General features: G+C 39.3%; 1 protein-coding gene across 3 annotated transcripts in view; it reads left to right on the top strand.

The window, feature by feature from the left end:
• Window positions 1-21,603, top strand: part of TBL1X (transducin beta like 1 X-linked) — a 191,593-nt gene that overhangs the window by 119,862 nt on the left and 50,128 nt on the right. For all 3 annotated transcript variants that reach the window (XM_063147903.1, XM_063147890.1, XM_063147898.1), the window contains one exon: window positions 17,611-17,718. In XM_063147903.1, coding sequence (XP_063003973.1) covers window positions 17,661-17,718 — 58 coding nt within the window. In that variant the 5' untranslated portion in view covers window positions 17,611-17,660. The remainder of the gene's footprint in view (window positions 1-17,610; window positions 17,719-21,603) is intronic.

The raw sequence follows: 21,603 nt of genomic DNA, 5'->3' as shown, positions 1-21,603 counted from the left end.
GTGTCACAATAGCAGCTTCTGAGCACAGTTTTAATGAGGATATCATACCAAAATGACTTCTGTAGAAGCCCTGAACCTGAACACTGTAACCTGTGACAAGTCTATCTCCTGGTTTTTATTGCTAATGGATATGCTGGATAAAGCTGTGTTCTGCAGCCACATCAGGCCGTCCAGGCACTATTTTAAATCTTGTTAGGAACTTTAGGAGATGCTTTTAAGAGAATAGCTGTAAACCTGGCCTGGTTTAACGTTGAGCATCTAATTATTGCCATACATTTCAAAACTGCCATTTTATATTGAAGACAATGTAATGGTCTGAAGGACCTGGATGTGTTTCTGTTAAATGGATTTTGAGTCCTCAAATGGCTTGTTCTGTCACTTATTTATATTACCTACCAGCAGAGTGGTGTGTACAGACAGGGAATTCTGCAGTGCCCCATTAATTGAGCAAAAACTAACTACAGTTGTGTTTTCTTTCACACTTCTGGCTAAACTTGGATTGAGATTGGTGATTTGCAAGGGCCAGGCCTTTGTGTCCCCCAGTGCCTGCACTAGCAAATTTTGTTTGTTAACCTATGCCAGACTCAGCCAAAATTTAATCTGATCTGTGGGAAACAGGAACAGCTGTAGACTTCAGAGGGAATTTGATTTCTGAATTAACACAAGATTTTAGATGTACTCACAGCTCTTTGGTCTCCTGGTTTGGTTTTTTTTTTTTTTTTTTCCATTGTTATAATTGTATAAAGAGGAATGATACACTTCTTTTAAATGTGAAAGAACATACAGGATATAGTTGTAACCATGGGAAACTTGGGGTTTTTTTCTGTTTTTCCAGAGGTATAAGAGGATTTAGTGTTGAAGAATCTGTTCTTTCTTTGTACAGGGATAGTTTGATCTTCTGTCTGAATGAAGGCAAAATCTTGAGAATAGTTTTTTCACATTTAATATTCCTTATATTTCAGACCTTGTCTTGGGAATACTTACTTACACTGTAGTTTTTCATCCCTTACTTCTGAAAGTGACGTGAGTGAGTATTCTGCTAAAGAAAATGGATGATTTCTTGAATGACAAAAAGGTCGTTTTACGTAAGAGGAATAAGAGATACAGTTACAGGCACCCGTTTCCTGGTGAAAAAAATGTAACACATTTATGCCACTTGCTGAATACAAGTCTTCATTCATGTGTGATCTTGCAGGGAAGGAGAAATTGAAGCTGGGTTTTTTCCCAGGTTTCTTGAGTGGTTTCAAGTGAGGGAATGTAGTGTGGGTGTTCCAGGAGTTGTGAAATCTTTGGAATACCAACCTAAAGAAGAAGCAGTTGTGCAACTTTCCTGTTTTATAGCCTCACCTGTAATCAAAGTAAATGATGTTTCCTAAATGCCATTAGAGGGTGCAATTAAACAGCAGGAATTAAATAGGAAAGCATTTCTTTGCTCTTGGAATGGAGCCTCTCTCTTCAGCTGGCATTCTCATCCACCCCAGCTCTCACTGGGCCACATCCCTCACCTGGCAGCCTCTTCCCTCTTCACTGTGTCTGTGTCCTTGCCTTGTCACTGCAGCTTTTCTTCCATGTCCCCAGGATGCACGTCCCTGTGCTCAGTCCTGCCCATCAGCTCTCTCTCAATCCGTGCCATTTGCCACCAGTCTCCCGAGTTTCAGCCCTGCAGTTCAGGCTTGGCTCAGACCCTGCCCCATGTGCAGAGTTCAGTGTCTCTGTCAGCCTCAGCTGGCTGGCTCCAGGGAGAAGCTCAGGGAATGGGGCTTGCCTTGCCAGGAGAGAAAGTGACTCCAGCAACAGGTGGCAGGAGAGGATGAACCAGTTGGTGGCCTTTGCAGCTTTAATTTTAACATTCCCATTGTGAGATCCTTGATGATGTGTCACGTCTCTGTTGTAATTTGTGTGTTACATGGTTCTGTTTCCTATGGATTAGTGAATGTAGGCACCAAGTGTAAATGGCTTACCCCTCCAGCTTCACTTCATAGGCATTCAAGCAACTGGCTTTTAAATGGCTTCATATAAGCACAAAAATTAAATAGAATTTTCTTTATAAGCAAAAAGGATCCTTACAAAAAAATGGGTAAAAGTTGTAATTTCACTTTTTATAAGCTAATTGCCCCAGTTTACACCTGCTGCAACAGAGTATTTGCTTAGAAAAGTGATTATAAGAGTTGAGACATGATATTATTCTCTCACTGGTTAGCTCACATGAAGTAAAATAGCTTTAAGGGTCTCATTTGATATCCATTGCATCTTAGTGACATCATATGTCTTGAAGAATTGTTTGCAAATTTAATAATATAAAGAGCTGGACCATACTTGTGATGAAGTTACAGCAACACTGTGCATGCATTTATGGTGCTATGGGATTCATTATAACTCATCTTAAGTCAGTGATTTGTTTATTTACTTCTACCTCCACACTCATAGAAATATATTTGACTTCTTGTCTCCAGGCTTTTGTTTCCTCTACTTCTACTTTATTTTTATAGCAAAAAATATGCAGCTCAGTCAAGAGGTCAGTCATTGGAACATGATTGAGCACTTAGACCATCCCCATGAGCGTGTCAGCCACTCTCTGCACAGAGTTAGAGCTTTGTGGAAGTTCAGTGGAGAGGATGGGTGCAGCTCTGCTGGTTGCTGCTGCTGTAACCAGGACAGAACCAGGAGGAACTGGAAGTTCAGTTAAAGCAGGACTGGGGGTACAGGTGAGCAGCTGACATATGGGTGAATGTTTCTGATCTTTTTTTAATACATCAGAAGCATTAAGAGCTGTTCTTACACACTGGCATTATTATTAGGCAGATGGCGTAACTTGAGCTTAAACTAGAAAGGCTGTTGTTAGTTTTGCTTTTTGAGGAGCAGTAGAAATGATTTTGTTCTTGTTTCTAACAGTTGAAATCATCAGAGGGACTGGAGATATGAATTTATGAAACATGCTTTACATTTGTGTTCACATTGTGTCACAAACGCAGTGTTGTCCTTCCCTTTGGAAGGGAATGGATGTGGTGCCTTAGAACCATAATAGTTAATGACACATCCTGAGAGCCTCTGTGTAACACCAAAACCTACAAAGACACATTTAAGATGTATTTGTTAATGTTTTAAGACTTCTTTGAAAATACTGAACAGTAAAAAGTCATTAACAGTGACACTGTGATCTTCAGACGTGGGAGATTCATCTTTTAATGTGAAAATTGCCATTTGCATGTGCATAAAACTATACTTTTCTTAGTCTATCATTATCATTGCTGATTTTATACAAAACCCCTGTATTGTTTTATTTTGCTACATTTTATATAGCATTCCTTCCAAAAGGAATGCAAAGTTTATTACTAGCTATAAGCAGTTGTTTTTCTCAGTGAAATGTGCCTGAACTCCTGCCCTCTCCCAAAAAAGTCTTAATTGCTTGATCTGGGTGTGTGATAAATGCTGTTTTGGAATGTCCATGTCAGGTCTTATAATTGAAAAGCTGAGAATTTAAAAAGAGACACGCTACAATCCTATTACTAGTTAGCTCACACAAAATAAAACCATTTAAGGTTGTTTGTTTAACAGGTCTCCATTACATTTCAGTGACTGCATGTCTTAGGGAGTATTTTGCAGTTTTAATAGTCTTGGAAGACTGGTGCATAGGGTAGGGCTTAAAGTGTCAGTGGCTAAAAAGGAACATTTCTTAAAGAAATACCTGCGGTAGTATTTTCCTTTTTTCCAGTCTTATTTTCCATTTTCTAAAGAGAACAAAAAGCTATTACCCAGTCAGGTAACAGTGATGTATTAGTATGAAATGTAGAAAAGGTGAAACTTTCTCTGTTTTTTTTCACAAAGTTTTTGACTGGAAGGAGGATCATTTTCATCAGTGTATTTGATGTGGCAAACCTGTCTTTGGGACCTAAGGGATTGTAAGCATTCATAAACATCAGGTTAAATCATGAGGCATTTATGTAAAAAGGAGAGAAAATAATCAATTCTTGCATCACTGTGAGTCATTTGGTTTCCTTTGCAGGCATTAGGGTTTAGAATATCCCTTGCCTTGAGAGCTCCAGGCCAGCACTGTACAACTTGGTAGTCAGTAAAAAACTTCAGTGATGGCCCTTCACTGATGGATTTTGTTTGATGGCCTTTTTCTAGTTTATAGTACCAAAATATCCCTCACTGACAGCAGAGCCATGTTATAAGTGACATTGGCAAAAACAAGTTTTGTTTCTTTTCTGTCTTTGAATGCAATCCCTGAGAATAAGTATACCTTGAACAATGTTTGTGTGCATTTCTTATGGTCAAAGGAGTTTAATATTAGCAGTTAAGAGTTTAAAATTTCAGCAATTTTCAAATTAAATTTGATCGAATTAAAATATAGGTCCTTGTAAGCAAACAGCTATGCTATTAAAGTCTGTGCTTAACTGAGAAAGAAACAAAGGAGAGAATGGGGAAAAAGTCTTCCTCTATGTTTGTTAAATTATACTTTTCAATTTTTTTTAAATAGTTCCATAAACTAGCTAAGTCTTATAATTGAGTGCTTAGGAGAAGAATCCTTGACTCATAAAAATAATAAAAGATGTAAATAGAGCTGCAGGGCATTAAAGATCATCCAGTCTAGAACTGCCGGAATAAGTGACTGATAAAAACCAGTATGAAGGACAGCAGAGAAATTTAAAAATCATGTTTTGCTTATAATAGTTTTTCTTCTGAAATACTTGTTGGGAAGAAGGTGTTCTCTGCTATCTGGTGGGATGAGACACCTGAGACTGCCATCTCAGCTGTGGCCATGATGCCCTTTGCCCTTCCCAGGGCTTGTCACCCTTCCCTGGCCATCAGCCTGTGGCTGCTTTCCCCTGTGTGAAAAGGCTCTGATCTGACAGGAGCCTTTGTCAGAGATAGCACTGCCCTCCTGAGCAGGAAGCAAAGTTAATGCAAGGAAAATACTTTGATAATTGAGTTACAGCCTCTAACAAACATGTGCAATGTGTATACAAGTAGTATTTTCAGAAGGCTTTATTTTAGTCAAATTTGCACGGATTTTCAGTGTGACAACAAAGGCTCTGCCAGGAGAGCAGCCTCTCTGCCAAATCCCTGCTCCAAAATATAGAGGCACTGGAAGTTCTCATTGAAACACTGAAACTGTATAAATATTGGCAAAATTGGGTTTTCTCCACCTTCACACTGAAACGACTGAAATATTTTTGCTTATGCCTTCCAGAAAAAAAAAAATTTCGCCTGAGGAAAAGACTCACTGTGGAGCTTTACAGTCCAAATAGTTGAAATGGAGTCAACTTATAAATGATAATATAAGCTTATAATATGTCATGTTTAAATATAGGTGTTGATGTCTGCTCCTTGCATAATACTGCAAAGGCCCTTGTAGAAATAAGGAGACCAATTTTATCTTCTCTTAATAAGGAAATGTAAAACATATGTAAAAAAGAGTGGAAAAGATGAAAGAAAATTTATCTTTGGACAAATGCTCAGATTTAGATCAATTTTTCATTGATGCTGAAAAATGTTAAAATGTATATGTTTGTGTAGCCAGATACTTGCAATAAACAGGTGATTTGTGAATTAAGAGTGGTTACAGATCTTTGCTGCTTTTCCTTTCAAGTCTCTCAGTTCTTTGCTCCATAGTGGTTTTGTTTCAGCAACCTGTAACCAGGTGTGAAGTGTGCTCTCCTGGGAGCTGGAAAATGCAACTTTGAACCCGCTAATTCTTCAGTGAATACTTTAATCTTCAGCCTCTTAAATCTGTTATACCACTTCCACTGCCACCTTTCTCCTTTCTTTTTTTTCCCCTTTTCAAATAAAAGTTCTGAGTCAGTTCTCCACAGTCAAAAATACAGATTGGAGCCTGGATTTGGAGCGGAAATTTGAAGCCATGAATCCCAGTCTCAGACAAGTGTCTAATCCACGTCTACAGGAAAACACATAAATCTTTGGAACAGGCACATAACTCTCCCTGTGCCTTGTAGAGGGAAATTCATAGCTAACTAGGCTTTGAGAATGATGTTCCAGGAGCTGGATGACTGAAATACCCACTTGGTTTCAGTATCCTTAGAAGATCTAATAGGCATGACAGTGTGGAGTGTTACCCTATCTATCTTCCTGCATGGCTTTTCCAAATAAAATTTCTTTTTTCCCAAATAAAATTAGTAATGAGGACAATGAGTAAGATTTGTTCCAGTTTGGAAAAATTGCTTCCCTTGAATTTTTGCTGTTACTGATGTTCATTTTAAAGTCTTATGGAGGTTTTGCCTCTTTATAGCCCTGGTGTAATTTCTTTTTGTGTGAACTGGAAGACACAAATAATCTGGGGAGTGGGAGAGGGAGCACAGCCAGTTAATCAAGGAAGGGATTGTCCCTGTCTGTGTAACTCCTGTCAGACCCCACCCAGACACTGCTCTTGTCACCTGGCACAGGAAAGATGTGACAAGCTGGAGGATGCCTGGGAGGACACAGGGCTGGACATTGGCACTGTGAGAGGGATGGGGGGACAAGGGGCAGCCTGGATGGCTTTGGAGCACCTGAAGCCCCCAGCACCCACAGGGAGTCCTTGGGATGGGACAGGAGGAGCAAATTACAACAGGTTTGGGCCGGGTTTAAGGAGAAGCTTTTCCCAAAGTGTTCCCATGGAGTGAGGCAGAGGAGCAGGTCCCCCCAGGAGTCTGGGCCATCCCTGTCTGAGGAGGGTTTTGAGCTCTGTTGAGCAGCCTGGTCTGACCTCAGAGCTGGCCCTGCTTTGGGCTGGGACCTGAGATCCCCTCCAGCCTGTAGGTATCCAAAATCCTACTGGTGTTGAGCAGCTTTTATAATATTTCTATAATAGCAAGCCTATGATTGACACCTACTTCAGCCTTCCTCATCACCTCTAGCTTCCCTGGAGTCCTCCTTAGAGAGAAGGCAAAAAGTGCAGAATCATTTTATTCTCTGATAAAGTGATTCTTGTCCAGGGATTAAAACCTTTAAAAGCTTCTCAAACTCTGTATGTATGGATTTAAGGCTTCAGTTCTCTGTATCTTGATTTTTTTTAAAGCAGGGGAGTGCTTTTTTTATTTAATCTGAGCTAACTAATAGCTGTGTCATAATATATTAAAATCCATCCTGAGAAGTATTTAACTGAATTTTTTTGTGAAAACCTTAGATTATGTCATGTCTGTCTCTAACTCCCAAAGGATTTTTTTAGTTCATTTTACTTTCTAGGCTGTATGGCTTTTTCTAAAAGGAGGTTAGAAAGCTTTCCTATTAGCATTGCCTTTTAATCCATGGACTTTGCTATTTATATTAGGCCTCTGTAGGACCTCATGATGCTGCCACCAGAAATGTGAATCTCTGTCATTTTGTGGTGTTCATTCTTCACCCAAAAAGCCAGGAAAGTCTGGAATGACTGAAGAGACTGCTTCACCCCTCTTGGACTATTGCAGCATTAAAGGGGGGAGGATGGATGAAAAGGCAGATAATATATAGCAAAGTGCTGTACAACTTGGATTGTATTACTGGATACACTGTGTATTAATTTTTCTTAGCTATTTAAATCCTGGTTATAGAACATTGAGAGGAAAAGTTTAAGACAAATCAGTGTCTGAAATTGGTGGTTGAGGTAGTTTTTATGAGGCAGAAATTTCTCACCCTTAGTTCTTTGAATTGATTTTTAATGGGAAGTTTCTCTATAACATATTTTGCAATGTCAATGTAGAAGAATAACCTAGAAACAAACTTTTTACTTTAGTGATTGCTTAGAAGTTTCTACAGGCGTTCTTTAAATGCAAATTATTTCCCTCCATCCATCTTCCTCCCCTCTCCACCTTCCAACAAGGAAAATAGTCCTATACCTTCCATAAAATGTAGATATTTAATAACCCTTCACCAGAGTTCAACCAATATAAGCTGTATGGTTATATGTAAAAAAAAATGAACACACACCAAAAAATGCTGCAACAGATTTCCACTAAGAACTAAATACACAGCAGTGATATATGCTGAATTTATGCATATATTTTTCTTTTCCACTGTCCCACCCTATGTAATCTTTGTCCTTACAGCTTTTAGCATTGACATTCTCTTAGGATTATTCAAGGGAAAACATGAAGTATTTATAGCCATAGTTAAAATTTTTATAAATAGTTTATAATAGGAACTGCCATAATAAAAGTTTGAAATAGTTTCCATTATAGTTCTTTGTTTTTATGCATTTTAAAATTTGAAAAATACTTCTTGGGGGGGGGTTAAATTTTCCATGCTGTGAGTCTGAAAAGTATTTTTCCTCATTAATTTGGAGTACAATCCTTTCAGCTATTTTGGAATTATAGACAAATGGGGGAAATGCTTTTTCCCTTTGTACAGTAATAATAATAAAAATAAAGAAAATATTCAGATACATTTTTTGACAATACTACAGGGGGAACAAGGGAAGGTTGAAATATGTGGCAAGATCTACTCCCTTTGCTTTCTGAGGGGGAAAAAACCGTTGAAAATGATGGAAAAATAACATCAAACTCTTTCCAGTAACATCTGCTGAGCTTATTAGCAGAAACTAATAAAAACACACCCCCTTAATGACATCCCTGCACATTCCCTTTGCCTGAGGCCATCCAGACATGAGCTGGCTGAGCTGCTGCAGCTCCCTGCTGCTCTCTAGACCTTGGTGGCTCTCTCCTATGGGCAGATCCCAGACTGTGAGGTCAGGGATGTGCCCATCTCCACCTCCCACATGCCATGGACAACACTGCTCCTTCTCCTGTCCTTTACTTCTAGGAACCCCCAGCTGTGTGGGGCCAGCCTGCATGGCTAGAAAGCTGTAGGCTGGTTGGCCTAGCACAGATTGTGATGGTTCCTCTCAAGCAGAGCTTTGCTAAGTCCAAGAGAAGACTTTATCATGCAAGTTAGCAGTGTTGTCATGAGAGAGTAGTACCAGAATGGTTTTCACTCTTAGCTTCTCTCCAACTGTACTTGTGTCAAGCTGTCATGAGGGATACTAAGCCAGGATGAAATTCATATAGGCATGGAATTGAAACAGGATTTACTGGGTATCTGGGTGCTGTGGAGGATGTAGCACAGAAACCTGCAGGAATGTGGATGAACAGGCCCTCCTGCCTGGTGACAGTGCTGTGTCTGTGCTGCCACTTGCCTGGAGAGCTGTGGGGTTGCCTCACAGCTGTGGGACAAAGGGACAAGGTGCAGGAGCAAGTCTCAAAGCCCTTTGCACTCACTCCCCTGCATGCCACATCTGTGGTCTGGCAGTGCTCAGGGCACCTGTCTGTAGCATGCTGGGCACTGACACCACTGCAGCCATGAGGTGGTGGTGGTCTGGGTTTTGTAATGAGAATTTACCCTCAGGGTGGTGTAGGAAACAGTTTGTGTAAGGAACGTGATAAAAAATACCACACATGGATGTTTTATCCTTACCTCACTCTTCAAAAATAAGGTGCAGGATCAATGCACAGCCCAGTTCTGCAGTGGGGCACTCAGATGCGTTTGGAGAAATCAAGATTTTGACCCCAGCTACCAGTTGAACCATTTTTAGCAGCAAAGATAAAAATCAGAAATAATCAAAAAAAGCCTTATTCAGATATTCTGTCTTTTGGGCAAATCCTCCAGACTGTCTCTCATTTCTCCTTCCAGGCATATCACTCTTATGTTCCTTACCCTGCAATTGTCTCATTTAAAATGGATGCCTTGCCCATATAGCAGGTGGCTGAGCCTTTTGGAGGTTTCTGGAAGCTCCTTTTGTGTCCCAGCAACACAGTGTCACCTCAAAGCCAGTCCTCTTCTAGACCATGGCCTGTCTCATCACAGTTGATGCCTGCTAGTGCCTATTCTTACAGACCAGCTCAGAAATCAAAATACTTCACATTTCTTTTAGTGTACATTTACTATTTAACATCAACTGAAAAAAACCCTACACTTTATTCTGGATTTTTGTGGGGAATGTTCTTTCTAAAAGTTCAGCTGTGTTATCTTACATCTGGATCAGGTACAGTCATTTCTGGTAGGAACTCATGCCATCACATTCATTTCACCTCAGAACTCTGAATATGAAGTAAAGATGAAAACTTTAATTGCTAATGTTTTGTTGAGGTTTTACTGAAAATCCTGGTATATTAAGTGAAAAGTTAAATTTGAGATAATATTAATATATTTGACCTCTCTCGAAAATTAAAGAAAAGAGGTTATCTTTGGAGAAATTGTGCCATCTCTTTAAAGTTGCAATCTTCCTTAACATTTTTGAACGTGTAGCACTACTTGTAAGATTTAAAGCACATTTTTGTTGTATGACGTGCGTGGAAACGCACACAGACCATTGGTTACTGCACCATCAGACAATCATGCATTTTGGCCTAATTGGTTTGAAATGAGTGGACACATACCATTGTCCCTGGGTTGGTCCTAATTGCAATTTTGTACTCATGTAAGGAAGAAAATCCTTGGTTCTGTTTAGTGGCAACATTCCCAATTGACTTCAGTTGTTCCAAGACTGATGAGGTATCTTGGTTCTCAAACTAAATCCAATCATGTGTTTGGATTTCTCAAGCCTCTGTAATTCCTTCTTTTCTTATTTTAAAACAATTATTTTCATTTCATTTGCAAGCTCTAGTCTACTGTCAACCATTGCTTTCCCATTTGTCTTTCTGTGGTTTTCCATATAATATATTCGTGTAAATGACATTTCTGTTTTTTTAAAAAATTGAAGGTGCCTCATCTTAGAACAAAGTTATGAAAGAGGTGAAACACAATTGCACTAATTAGGAAGAGCTAATGTGGGTTTTTTTTTTCCTTTTTCCCCTTAGCAAAGAGACAAAGAGGAAAAATCAATACTGGAAAACCCATTTCATTTTGCAGCAAAGGCAGTTGGAAAAGATCCACTTGAACTCTTAGAGCTGAAATGCTGGAAGCTGATGTAATTAAGTAAGCCAGCTGAGAACTGAAAAACAACCTGATCAAACTAAGGGATTATAACTATGAAAGATCTGATGCACTGTTCTGAACCTTTTGATAGAGGAAGTAAAGTTTGCTGGGAATTTGGTGATTAAAGGCTTATCTTCTGTTGATGATTAGTTATTTTGCTCTGGGAATTGTTGATTAATTGAAAAATGTTTGAATAGCACTTACAAATTGTTGGAATATCTCTCGTTGCCCTTTCTTTAAATAAATAGATGTGGGTTTGGTTCCAAATGGCTCTTCAGTTTGAAAGTAATTTATAATTTATTGAAAAGTAGTATTCATGCAGAAATAAAGTTTCTGCAATTATGTCCACAAAAGTGTTTAACTGGCCAAATGATTTTTATAAATATCTTTGTGATACTTTTTTCCTTGATTTTATTTTTTGATAGTTTACTGGATGATGTGTTATTTTGTTAACCTTTTTTCCTGGACAGGACAACCATTTTGATAATTCATTGCAGATTTTTAAAATAAGAAATACAGTAGGAACAGTTACTATTCAAAAAAAGAATAATCTGTTCAAAGACAACTCTTTTTAGATGTTGCATAGTAATTCAACCTTCTCCCTGAACAACATTTTGATTTTATTGAAATGCAGACCTCATTTTTGCTAGGTTTGTCCATGCAGCATTTGATTCATCAAGAGTGACCTCTTGAAGACAGAATTGCAGGTTAATTGATCACTGGCACATGTCTGTAGATGGTATTCCTCCTTTTTCTCTGATTGGCACCAGATTTGGAACACTGATATGGTAGAGCTCACTGGCTAGTAGAGTGAGATACCCTAATGTGTCAGGTCCCAAGGCAGGCTTTTATTATATCCTGGCCAATTTTTTCTGAAGCTCTCAGGTACAGATTTAGTGGTTACAACTTTTCATGTGAGTGTGATCTTACAGGCAGCAGTGAGGACAGGAATGAGCTGTGGCTCCTTGGGTTTGTTTTGGTTTAGTGTCTTGGTCTTTTAAAAATCAGCGGAAGGTCACTGTAAATAAAACCAAAATAAGAACCAGGCTTAACATTTGGCAGTGCAGGATTTTTGACAAGCCTATTGCCTTCTGCCATTGAGGTCCCTGTCCTTACTGATGTGCTGTTAACATGGGTGAGAGACATCCAAGTGAGACAGTGCATGCTGCACAGCTCAATAACCATTCCCAAAGGAAATCACTCTGTTTTGGGGAATCTCAGCTTTTGTTTTCTCCAAAACAACAAATATGCTACTGCTCTTGTAAAGAAAGCTTCAAAATATTAACAGTATAAGTGATGCTCACACCTGTGAGCATCTGTAACAAGTGTGGTACATTAGATCTGAGATATGTGAATTGCCTCATTTTTGTCACTGAATGGTTTGGGTGACATGTGGTTGCCATTTAGAGTGAAGATAGTTAACATGTTTGTGTCCTCATTAAGAAGGGCCAGGGAGATACTGTGCGGCTCTTGTTGGGAGCACGTCTTGATTTGCTTTCTTAAGTGCAAGGTCTCTAGAATGGGCAGCTGTTTATGTTTACATTTGATGGTTTTGAAGCAAGGTGTCTTGATCAAGCCTTGCAAGGAGGAATCAGGAAGTCATGCTTGCTCAAGCTGCATTTTGAAAAGGGTTCACTGTTAATTTGGTCACTAATAGTGGAGTTAGGAAGAATCATTCTTCTGTGCTTTATACCTTGTAACCAGAAGGAGGAGTGTGATGGTCTCAGTTCCATTGTCAGGATACTTGTGAAGAAAAGATGTTTTGCTCCTTAGGCTCATGAAATGGCAGGAGAGACTGTGAGGGGAGAAGAGGCAGAGTTTGCTCTTTTCCTCTCCCAGAAGTTTGGTTTGGCATTTTGAGAAAGTAGCATGCTGGAGTTTCTCCGGAGAAGAGGCAGCTGTGATAAAAGCCAAGACTGAGGAATGCATTGGTGAGGGCCAAGCAGAGCTCGTTGGCCTTTGGGGAAGAGCTGCTGGCTGCTGCCTCTGTTCTGGCTGCACAGTAACACACATCCCAGAAATACAGAAGCGTAGGGCTCATTGAAACTTTCTGATGAAAGTATTTTTCAACAGAAAACACAGAGATTGCCTAAATGACTCATTTTGTGAGAAGTGGCTTCTGGCTTTGGGAAGTGTTTTTCATTAAGCTACGGAGCATATACAAAACAGTAACACATTGATTTGGCTGTGCTGCCACGGTGCCTTCCTGGAGTCTGCTTCAGTAATTACATTCACATTCTCTTCTCTGAGATGGGGAGACTGTCTCAGGTCCTGAGAGATGCACTTTGGTGCACAGATCTGTCTTGGGTGGGAAAATGGGAGCATAAGTGTGTGAACTCTGGTTCCCATGCAGCAGGGCATCAAGTGGACAATGTTAAATGTTTGAATTCTCTGGAAAGTTTTCATTTTTATGGAACCTCTGCTTTTTGGCTTTTTTCCCCCCAAAGCAAATACACAATTTCTCTTTACACCTCCCTGTCATTTTAATGACAATGTTGTCATCATCAACGTTTCAGTTGTGAGAAGACATTTCATTTATCTCTGCAGGAGATAAATGAAAATTTGAGTGTTTCAGCTGGGGTTTGGAGGAAAGGAGGGCATGGAGGAAGAAGGGTATAGTGTTTATTTTACCACAATGACCCCAAAAAAAATCTCTCCCAAGAAGTTGACAACTGCTCAGCATTCAGTTAAAGCAGACTGGAGCTTGCAGAATTTTTGAAGGAGATGAGAGCCAGACCAGCCATCTGATAAATTTCTGTTAGCAGGGCTGGATGCACAAATGGGAAGTGCCCAAGTTCCTATTTGAGTTTCAGGTTTAGGTTTTAGTTTAGGTGTTTTCCCTAAATGTCTGACCTGTTTCTGCCTTCCTGAGGGGGAGATTGACTGGTAATTCCCAGTCTCTATGGATGGCATGCTGGTTCAAGTAGCAAATGTAAATTCATTTCCCAGAATAACCTTGGCTGTCCCCTGCCCCGGGGTTGGCCTGGAGGGCAGGACATGGCCCTGGGGGATCCAGTGACCATCACTTGGAAAAGAGACAGAGGAGTTGAGTCTTCAGAGACTATTTCAAAATTGAAAAGATCATTTTCCCTTGATTCTTCAGCCAGATCTCCCTTATTTATGGCAGCAGTGCTAAAATATGCCTGGCAAAGGAAGAGCAATCCTTTTGAGCAAGGGGATGATGGGATGTGAATAAACAATTCTAAGCTGCCCCGGCCGTCACTGTGTTGAGCCATGGCTGTACATGAGGCTGCCTTCTCCAGAGCCTTGCATGGCCCATTAGCAGGATTCCCAGTGCTCCAGGCAGGTTTGATTTGGGAGCAGTGGTATGGAGTGCACAGCAGAGCCAGGCCAGGGGCTGTGGTTACTCTGGAGGAGGCTGCCCTGGCTGCCCAAGCACAGGGAGACATGCTGCCGTTCCAGCTCCACTGGAGCCAGCTCAGCACCAGGTGAAACATTTGGCTCAGCAAAAGACAAGCAGCCCTAGAAGCACAATGCTGGTATTTGCGGTACTATCCCAGATTTTAAACCCTATGTGGGAAGCACTTCTGCAAACCTGTCTGATAGAACTAAGAGTTGTTTGTTTAAAATAAGTGTTTGATTTAATTTTGAATAATCTTGACAACCCATCCATCCACTGATAGGGTTTGTATGTTTTGCATCCGTTATACTTTGGGAAGTGTTAATTGGCTCAGGTCACATTTTGGGGCATTCTTAAATATCTACAGGATCACAAGCCAAATTTTTAGAGGTTGAAGTAAATAGAACTTCCCATTATGTGTAATTGGCTGCAGGAGAAAGTGTTTCACGTAAAGAAAGTTCAAACACATTTGAATGCTTTTTGTTAATCCTCTTGACATTTTGAAGAATTAAGATGTTATTGCTGGTTTCAATGTGAAATGTCTCCAAAGGCACATCAGTATTGTTTATAAACTGCACTTCATTTCTTTTAAAAAACTATTAATCTAGGTAATACCAGTTGTCAGTAACAAAAGGAGGCCATCAATTAGCAGAAATTAATCAATCACAGTGGTGACTGAAAGTTTCTGTGATTTGCTACAGAAGTTTACATTTCTGCATTTAAAAGATATATTGAGGGAGAGGCTAGTTGTTTGTTCCTTATGTTCCTCTCCTTCCCACCATGTCTTTTTTAGCTGGTTTTATTTGTACTGTTTCTTTGCAGAGAAGAAGGGAATCAAAAGAGCATTAATGAAATGGAGTGTGGTCCGCCAGATTTCTAAGTAATAGATTTCTCTGGGTAAAAGGCAAAATCTGTGTCTTGCTTTGGACGGGTAAAAGCTTTACAGTTGTGTATCTGATTGCTACCCTGACATCTGTGGGAGAGAAGAAACCTTAAATATATGAGTGGAGATCATCTGGTTATTTTTGTGGCATGGTAACAATGTGTGTATAAAGATATGATCTGACACATGTGTCAAAGTAATTACTGTTGAGTGACTTCAGAAAAAATGCATTGTAAATTCAACTATTACTGGGTGTACTTGGGATTCTGATACAAGGGTAGCTGCTGTAGAGGGGTTTTTTTTCTGGAGCTGGGAGACTATTTTGCAATCACACTGATTTTCTCCAATTTTAATTAATTTAAGAAAAGTCATCCTAGGAAAACAAACAAAACCCAGCAATCTTCCTTTCCCTTGCCTCCCCTTTCCCAAAGCAACCCTCTGAATGTGGGAAATACCGTGTTAATATCTAAAATTGTCAGGATGCACCCAGAAATGGCATTTGAAGGTTTTGATTTTTTTTTTTTAATAAAGTTCATCTTACCACAGAGTACGTCATTGCTGAAACTGAATTTTTGTAAGCGGTTTCATCTTTACCAACTTTCCTACCACCAAACTCTGAAACAGCTATTTTTAAAATGCTTTTAAAAGTGGGGTGTTTTTTTTTTCAACCCACAGCGATCAAATTATCTTTTGATTTATTACTATCATGGCCATAGCAACGATACAGATGTATTTTTAGCACTCAGAGATGAAAATGGCCTTAACTGTTGCTGTGAATGTCTGTCCTGTTCTTCATTGTACAGCAATGGTTATGCAAAAAGGGTACAGGAGGTTATTAATTATTCAGGTCCAAGTCTGTTTATCTGGAAGAAGTGTGAATAAAGTTATACTGAAAGTGGTGCTTTCCCTGCATGAAGTTGCCAGCTTTGGTAGCTTCAGTCCTAACCACTACCCGTGCTTCCAGTCTCCTAATCGTGTGGCAGAGCAGTTTGAGCCCATTTTACAGATGAGGGATTGAGGAGAGCAGAGACTGAGTGGCTTCCCAGGGCAATACGTGGCATGTGTGACAGGAATGGATGTTGGATACAGCTGATGCTCTCCTCAGCCAGAATCTTAGCAGAAAGCATTCATCCTTTCCAAAGGAGATGAAATTTTCCTTACGGAGACTGAATGATTTTCAGTACTGTGTTTCTTCTTGTTCTCCATGAAATGTAAACTGTAACAATTAAGACTCAAGTATTTGAGGAAGACGTCTGCCAAATTAGCAAGCTGTGGTTTCGTAAGAAAAACCAGCATCCAAGCTATTGATGAAATACAGCCTGGGATAATAAGAGGCTTACCAGGGTTCCAAAGACCTCCATTTCCATAAATATGCAGAGACATCTGTTACAGTCATGAGTGACCTGCTGGTTTAAGCCATCAGCGGGGGAAGCGTCGTCGATCACCATCGCCTGCAGTAGCAGGTGCTGCTTTAGGCAGCAGGAATTACTGAGGAGGTTTTCCATGAACAAAGGCGACCTTTCCACTTGCCAGGAGGAGACAAACGGGAAACCGAAACGCCCGGCACACGCCCACGGTCTTGCACTTGTGAGAGCCCCGCGTGCCAAAGCTGTGTGTGATCACTCACTCACAGGTATGGTGTGGCTCACACAGCTGCACAGTTTATGTCTGAGGAGTGCTTGGGTCTTCTGAAACCAAACTACTTGAGTCAGATTCCCAAACAGGAGTGAATCATCAAGATTTAATGGAAAACGTTCAAAACAGATTTATCATCTAAACCCAGTGTTTTTCTTAGCAGAGTATATGCCCAAAATAGTAATGTAAAACCGTCATCCTCAAGGTTGCAATTACTTAAATGAAAAATTGGAGTTTAATTCTTGCTCAACATAAATGAACAGAGACATTATAATATCACAGCTTTATATAATGCAAGGATATTTGTCTTCCTTGTTGGCTCAAGGTATATGGTATTCTCTCTCTTTCTCTTCCCCTCTGGCCCCATTCATTGCATAACACAGTTTTGTAAGGAAAGAATCTGTCTTCAGTGGATGATCAACTGGACAGAAACCGGATTACAAATTCAGAGCTGCAGAAATATTATCATTTGGTGTGTAATACATAACTGTAATTGCCAGCAATTCTGAAAACGCTCACACAGTAAAGAGGAGTCTCCAAAGAACCTGTAGGAAAGCCACACAAGTAAAGGAGTTGACATTAGAAAAGTCTTCCAGTATTTAAAATGCTCCCTCTGACTCTCTCATGTATGTTAAATACTTATTGTGAATTGTACTAGGAGGTGCAGTACAGCCTGAGTACTTGATTTCCAATACGTAATGGATGCCTCACATGGGGACGTTACAGCTCTGATAACTGTATGACATCTTTAAATACCTTAACAATTCCCACCTCTGTTTTGATAACACGTTTCATAGTGAATTAAAATAAAACAAAACCTGTTCTTTTCTCTCCCTCTGAACAGAGCGTGGATCACACTTCTCGTAAACCTCATCATAGTGAGGTTGGGCTAAGATGAGCATAACCAGTGACGAAGTGAATTTCTTGGTGTATCGCTATCTCCAGGAATCGGGTAAATTCTTGGTCTTTCTTCATAACTTCTGGTCATAAATGAAATGGGGAAATTGCCTTTTTGCATGATGTTGCTCTTGGGATGTGTCCTTGAGTGTTTCAGACTGATAGACTAAATATTTTTGCACAAACCCCTGTTTCTTTGAAATCTAGAACACAATAAAAGTGCATACATGCAGAGGTACAAGATACTGCAGTTTGGCAAAACAAGAAGTAAATAACATTATGTTAACAAATGCTTTGGTAGTGATATGTCAGCCAAAGTGATTTTTGGCAGCACAGGCAAAAAGCACATGTGTCTTGTATCTTTTTTTTCTTAGATACTTGAAATTATTTACATTGGGTCTATGTTGGCTCTAAAGAGAAATTTGGGTGCAAGTTTCTGATGTTTTACACCATTCTTAGGATAATTATGTATGCAAACTGAGCTGCACAAGTGTCATCATGGCTCTGTCTCCATACCTCTTCCACCTCTAGCTGTTTTCATATTGGAAAATACCACAGGACTTCAAAATCTTAAAAAAAAAATTGAATCTTATATTTTGGGTTTATTTTATATATGTAGTCTTCTTTCCACTCTTTGACTGCAAGAAGTAGAAAGTCTCTTAGCTAATGGAAAACATTCTGTTACTGTAGAGATGATAGGGGAGCTGAGAAACATTGACAAAGGATTTGTAACCAGCATCACCAACATTTTACTCGGTACTGACCCTCTGCTTTGTGTTGGTAAAAGTAGAATTGACTAAAAATATTTCATGCTTCATATGCTGAAGCAAACAAACAAAGCTGTGCAAAATAGATGTCATCCTGTCAGAAGATTTGAAGCCAGTTTTAGAATAAGCCCTCAAGACCCAAGAGATGTCTTGTACAGAGAATCCCAGCAGGTAGAAGGTACTGCCTTAGCCTGCTTCCCTTGGTCACTATAACTGGTACTCATTAGATGCATTATTTTAAGTTGTTTCTTCCATTTGCAAGACTCTGTTTCAATCCCAAGAAACTGAATCCCCATGCAAAGAATCTCCACTTAAATGCAGAAGATTTATTGTACTTCTGCATGGTTTGGTTTTTTGAAACAGTTCTTTGGGAGTCCATAGTTGGCCTGTGTTAGCTGTTGTCTCACACTCTCTAATAATGGAGCTTATAAAAAGTTGTCTAGATCTGGTGTGCAAACAGATGAAAGAAAAAGAGGAAGTATCAAAACTAAAATTTTGTCCAGACAAAGTTTACTTTTAAAGACAAGCCATTGTGTACAGCACTAAGAGCTCTTAGACATTATAGCAATGCACCAATGGATGTAATCAAAGATAAAGAATCCTGGAGTTACTTTACATTGTTATGTTTGGGTTATAGGAAATTCTGCATAATGGTGTATTAATGCAGTAGCTTTTCCTGATGTGGAAAAAACCCAATGTTTTTGTCCCTCTTGATACATCAGGAGGTGAGTTAGTGTTGTGTAGTGATTCAGGAAGCTTTGCAAAGTCAGTCAAGAATGGTGGGATCAGCCAAATGTGAGGGGAAAGTTACTCTAGGTAACATCTCCCACAAGCAAGCAATCACTTTTGCCATTTTACAGGGAACTTAACGTGCAAATTTATATGTTAATGGCAAGTTGTACTGCTCTTACATTCTTATCTAGAGGGTCAAAAATTTTTATTATTTGATCCACACATACTGAAGACATACACAAAAACATCATATTTCCACTGTTCTGTGTATTTTATACACATAAGAGAGTGGAAATTGAGGTTAAATATTTGAAGAAATATTCCAATATGCTTCAATCTGAGCATATTTAAATCTAGATGTTAGATATGGATGTAGTAGATATACCTGGCAGTTTGTTAGGAATTCCATTCAGCAAACTAGAACTGTAACCAGTGATGAATCTGTTAAAAAGCTTCTTACATTAGGTTTGAACCTTTTTTACTGCTGTCATCGTTTTTTCCAAAAGGTTTTTATATCTGTATTTTCAGATGAAGTAAGGCAATAAGACAGAAACTGTTATTCAGCATTTTGGCTTTCCACTGGTGACTATAAAAGACACAACAGCAAATGAAAGATATTTACTCCACAGCTTCAGAAATAATGCAGGCCAGACTTAAAGGGCTAGCATGAAAATACAGTCTGAGTTCAAACCCCTACAGTTTAAGGAGTTTGCCAAAAGCAGGGTTATTACACTGATGATTTGTTAACATTAGCTGAAACCAAAGCTTCTAAAAATTTTATCAGACACAAACATGAATGTTGCTTACAAGGCCACACAAAAGTTCAATTCTTTTTTTCAAGTATCTGAAAAAAATCTGATCATGTAAAACTTCCAGGCTTTTCCATAACATCTAGGCAAATGATAGGAGGAAGAGAGAAATAACAAAAGAGAAAAAAAAAAAAGCAAAATGTCCCCATACTATTTCATGTATTTTGCATCTGCGAGGTTCAGGAGCACTTGAGATCCTTTGAAGCATTGTAGCAAAGATGCTGAAGGGGGCTCTACAGTTCATTATGAAAATGCTGGCAGGTGATTCTAGTAGGAGTTCAGCTCTTGTAAACTTGAAGCTAGAAGTGAATTTCAGTAACTATATATTTCCTCCTTAATTTTCTGTCAGATCAGAAGCCTTGCACAGGAGAGAATTAATAGCGTTGAACTGTCTAAACCATTATTGTTGCTTTTTAACAAATCTTGGCATGCTGAGGAGAGTTTCAGTGAACTGGAAAAAGCAAATGTTGTGCCAGAATTTTTAAAGGTTAAATAAGATGGTACAGGTAACTATAGGTCAAGGACAATCATTGGAATGCTGAGACTAAATATCTTCAACAAATCTGAAGATATGACATCATGGCAAATGCCAGCCAGCAAGTTTTTATGGATAATAGATCTTGTCAAACATACTTGATACTGCTTTTTTCCAAGATCAGAAATGAAATTGACAGAGATAGCTGTGCTGACGTTAATACACTTGGACTATTTTATGACATTTATTTAGTCTTGTTGACACAGTGGTTAAAACCAAAATGAAATAACAGTGAGTAAAATCAGCGTAATCCAGAGTTACCAAATGGATTAAAAATGGGGTAATAGAAACATCTTGAAAAGTGATTATAGCTGGGGAGTATTCATCTCAAGGGTTACTTCTAGTGGGAACTCACAGGCATCTCTTCTTGGCATAAGGCTGTTCATCAGCTTTATTGGTTACCTGGAAGGAAATATAAAATGATTACCAAGTACATCTGCAGATGGAATGAAATAGTAAGTTGTGGCATTTGGTGAGTTACACTGACTGATAATGGGGTTTAACAGAAAAAAATACAGCCAGGGAGACTGCTTTGAGCTGCCTGCTGCTGGAGGAGCAGGCTGGAGAGGATGCTCCAGGGGCTGCCTGCTCCAGGGGCAGTGCAGCCAAATTCCTCCCTTACAGGACAGAATGGGGACAAGTTAAGGCTCTAAATGTTTAGCTGTATTAAAATAATTTAAATAATTTAAATAACTAAGTAAATAGTTGTCTCTTCTCACAGGTGACTGTCTCAGTGCTTATCTCTGCCCAGAAAATCAAAGCAGTCTATCATAATTTCCATTTATGCTCCGTGGCTTAATGCCATAGGAAATTCACCATGAAGGTGACTTAGGTGTTAACCACTTCCCCAGTAAGACCATCAATGCCCCTTTCTTGAGATACAAAGAGAAAAAGTGTTTATTTTCGGTTCAAGGTTATCTCTTCCTATCCAAAGTCAAGTATTGCAGTGTCTAGTTTTCTCCTTTTTTATTCTGAATATTTGTGGTACACAATTTAAAGTCCATTCTTAAAAGTGCTGAGGCCTTTCAACCATTGTTTATCTCAGGAGTCAAACTTCTTAAAGTCAGGTTACATTTATTTGGAGGTGTCTCGATACA

The sequence above is a fragment of the Melospiza melodia genome, chromosome 2 (assembly GCF_035770615.1).
Source record: "Melospiza melodia melodia isolate bMelMel2 chromosome 2, bMelMel2.pri, whole genome shotgun sequence".
NCBI lineage: Eukaryota > Metazoa > Chordata > Aves > Passeriformes > Passerellidae > Melospiza > Melospiza melodia.
The sequence above is the reverse complement of the archived record's forward strand: the minus strand, read 5'-3'. Positions and strand labels throughout refer to the sequence as shown.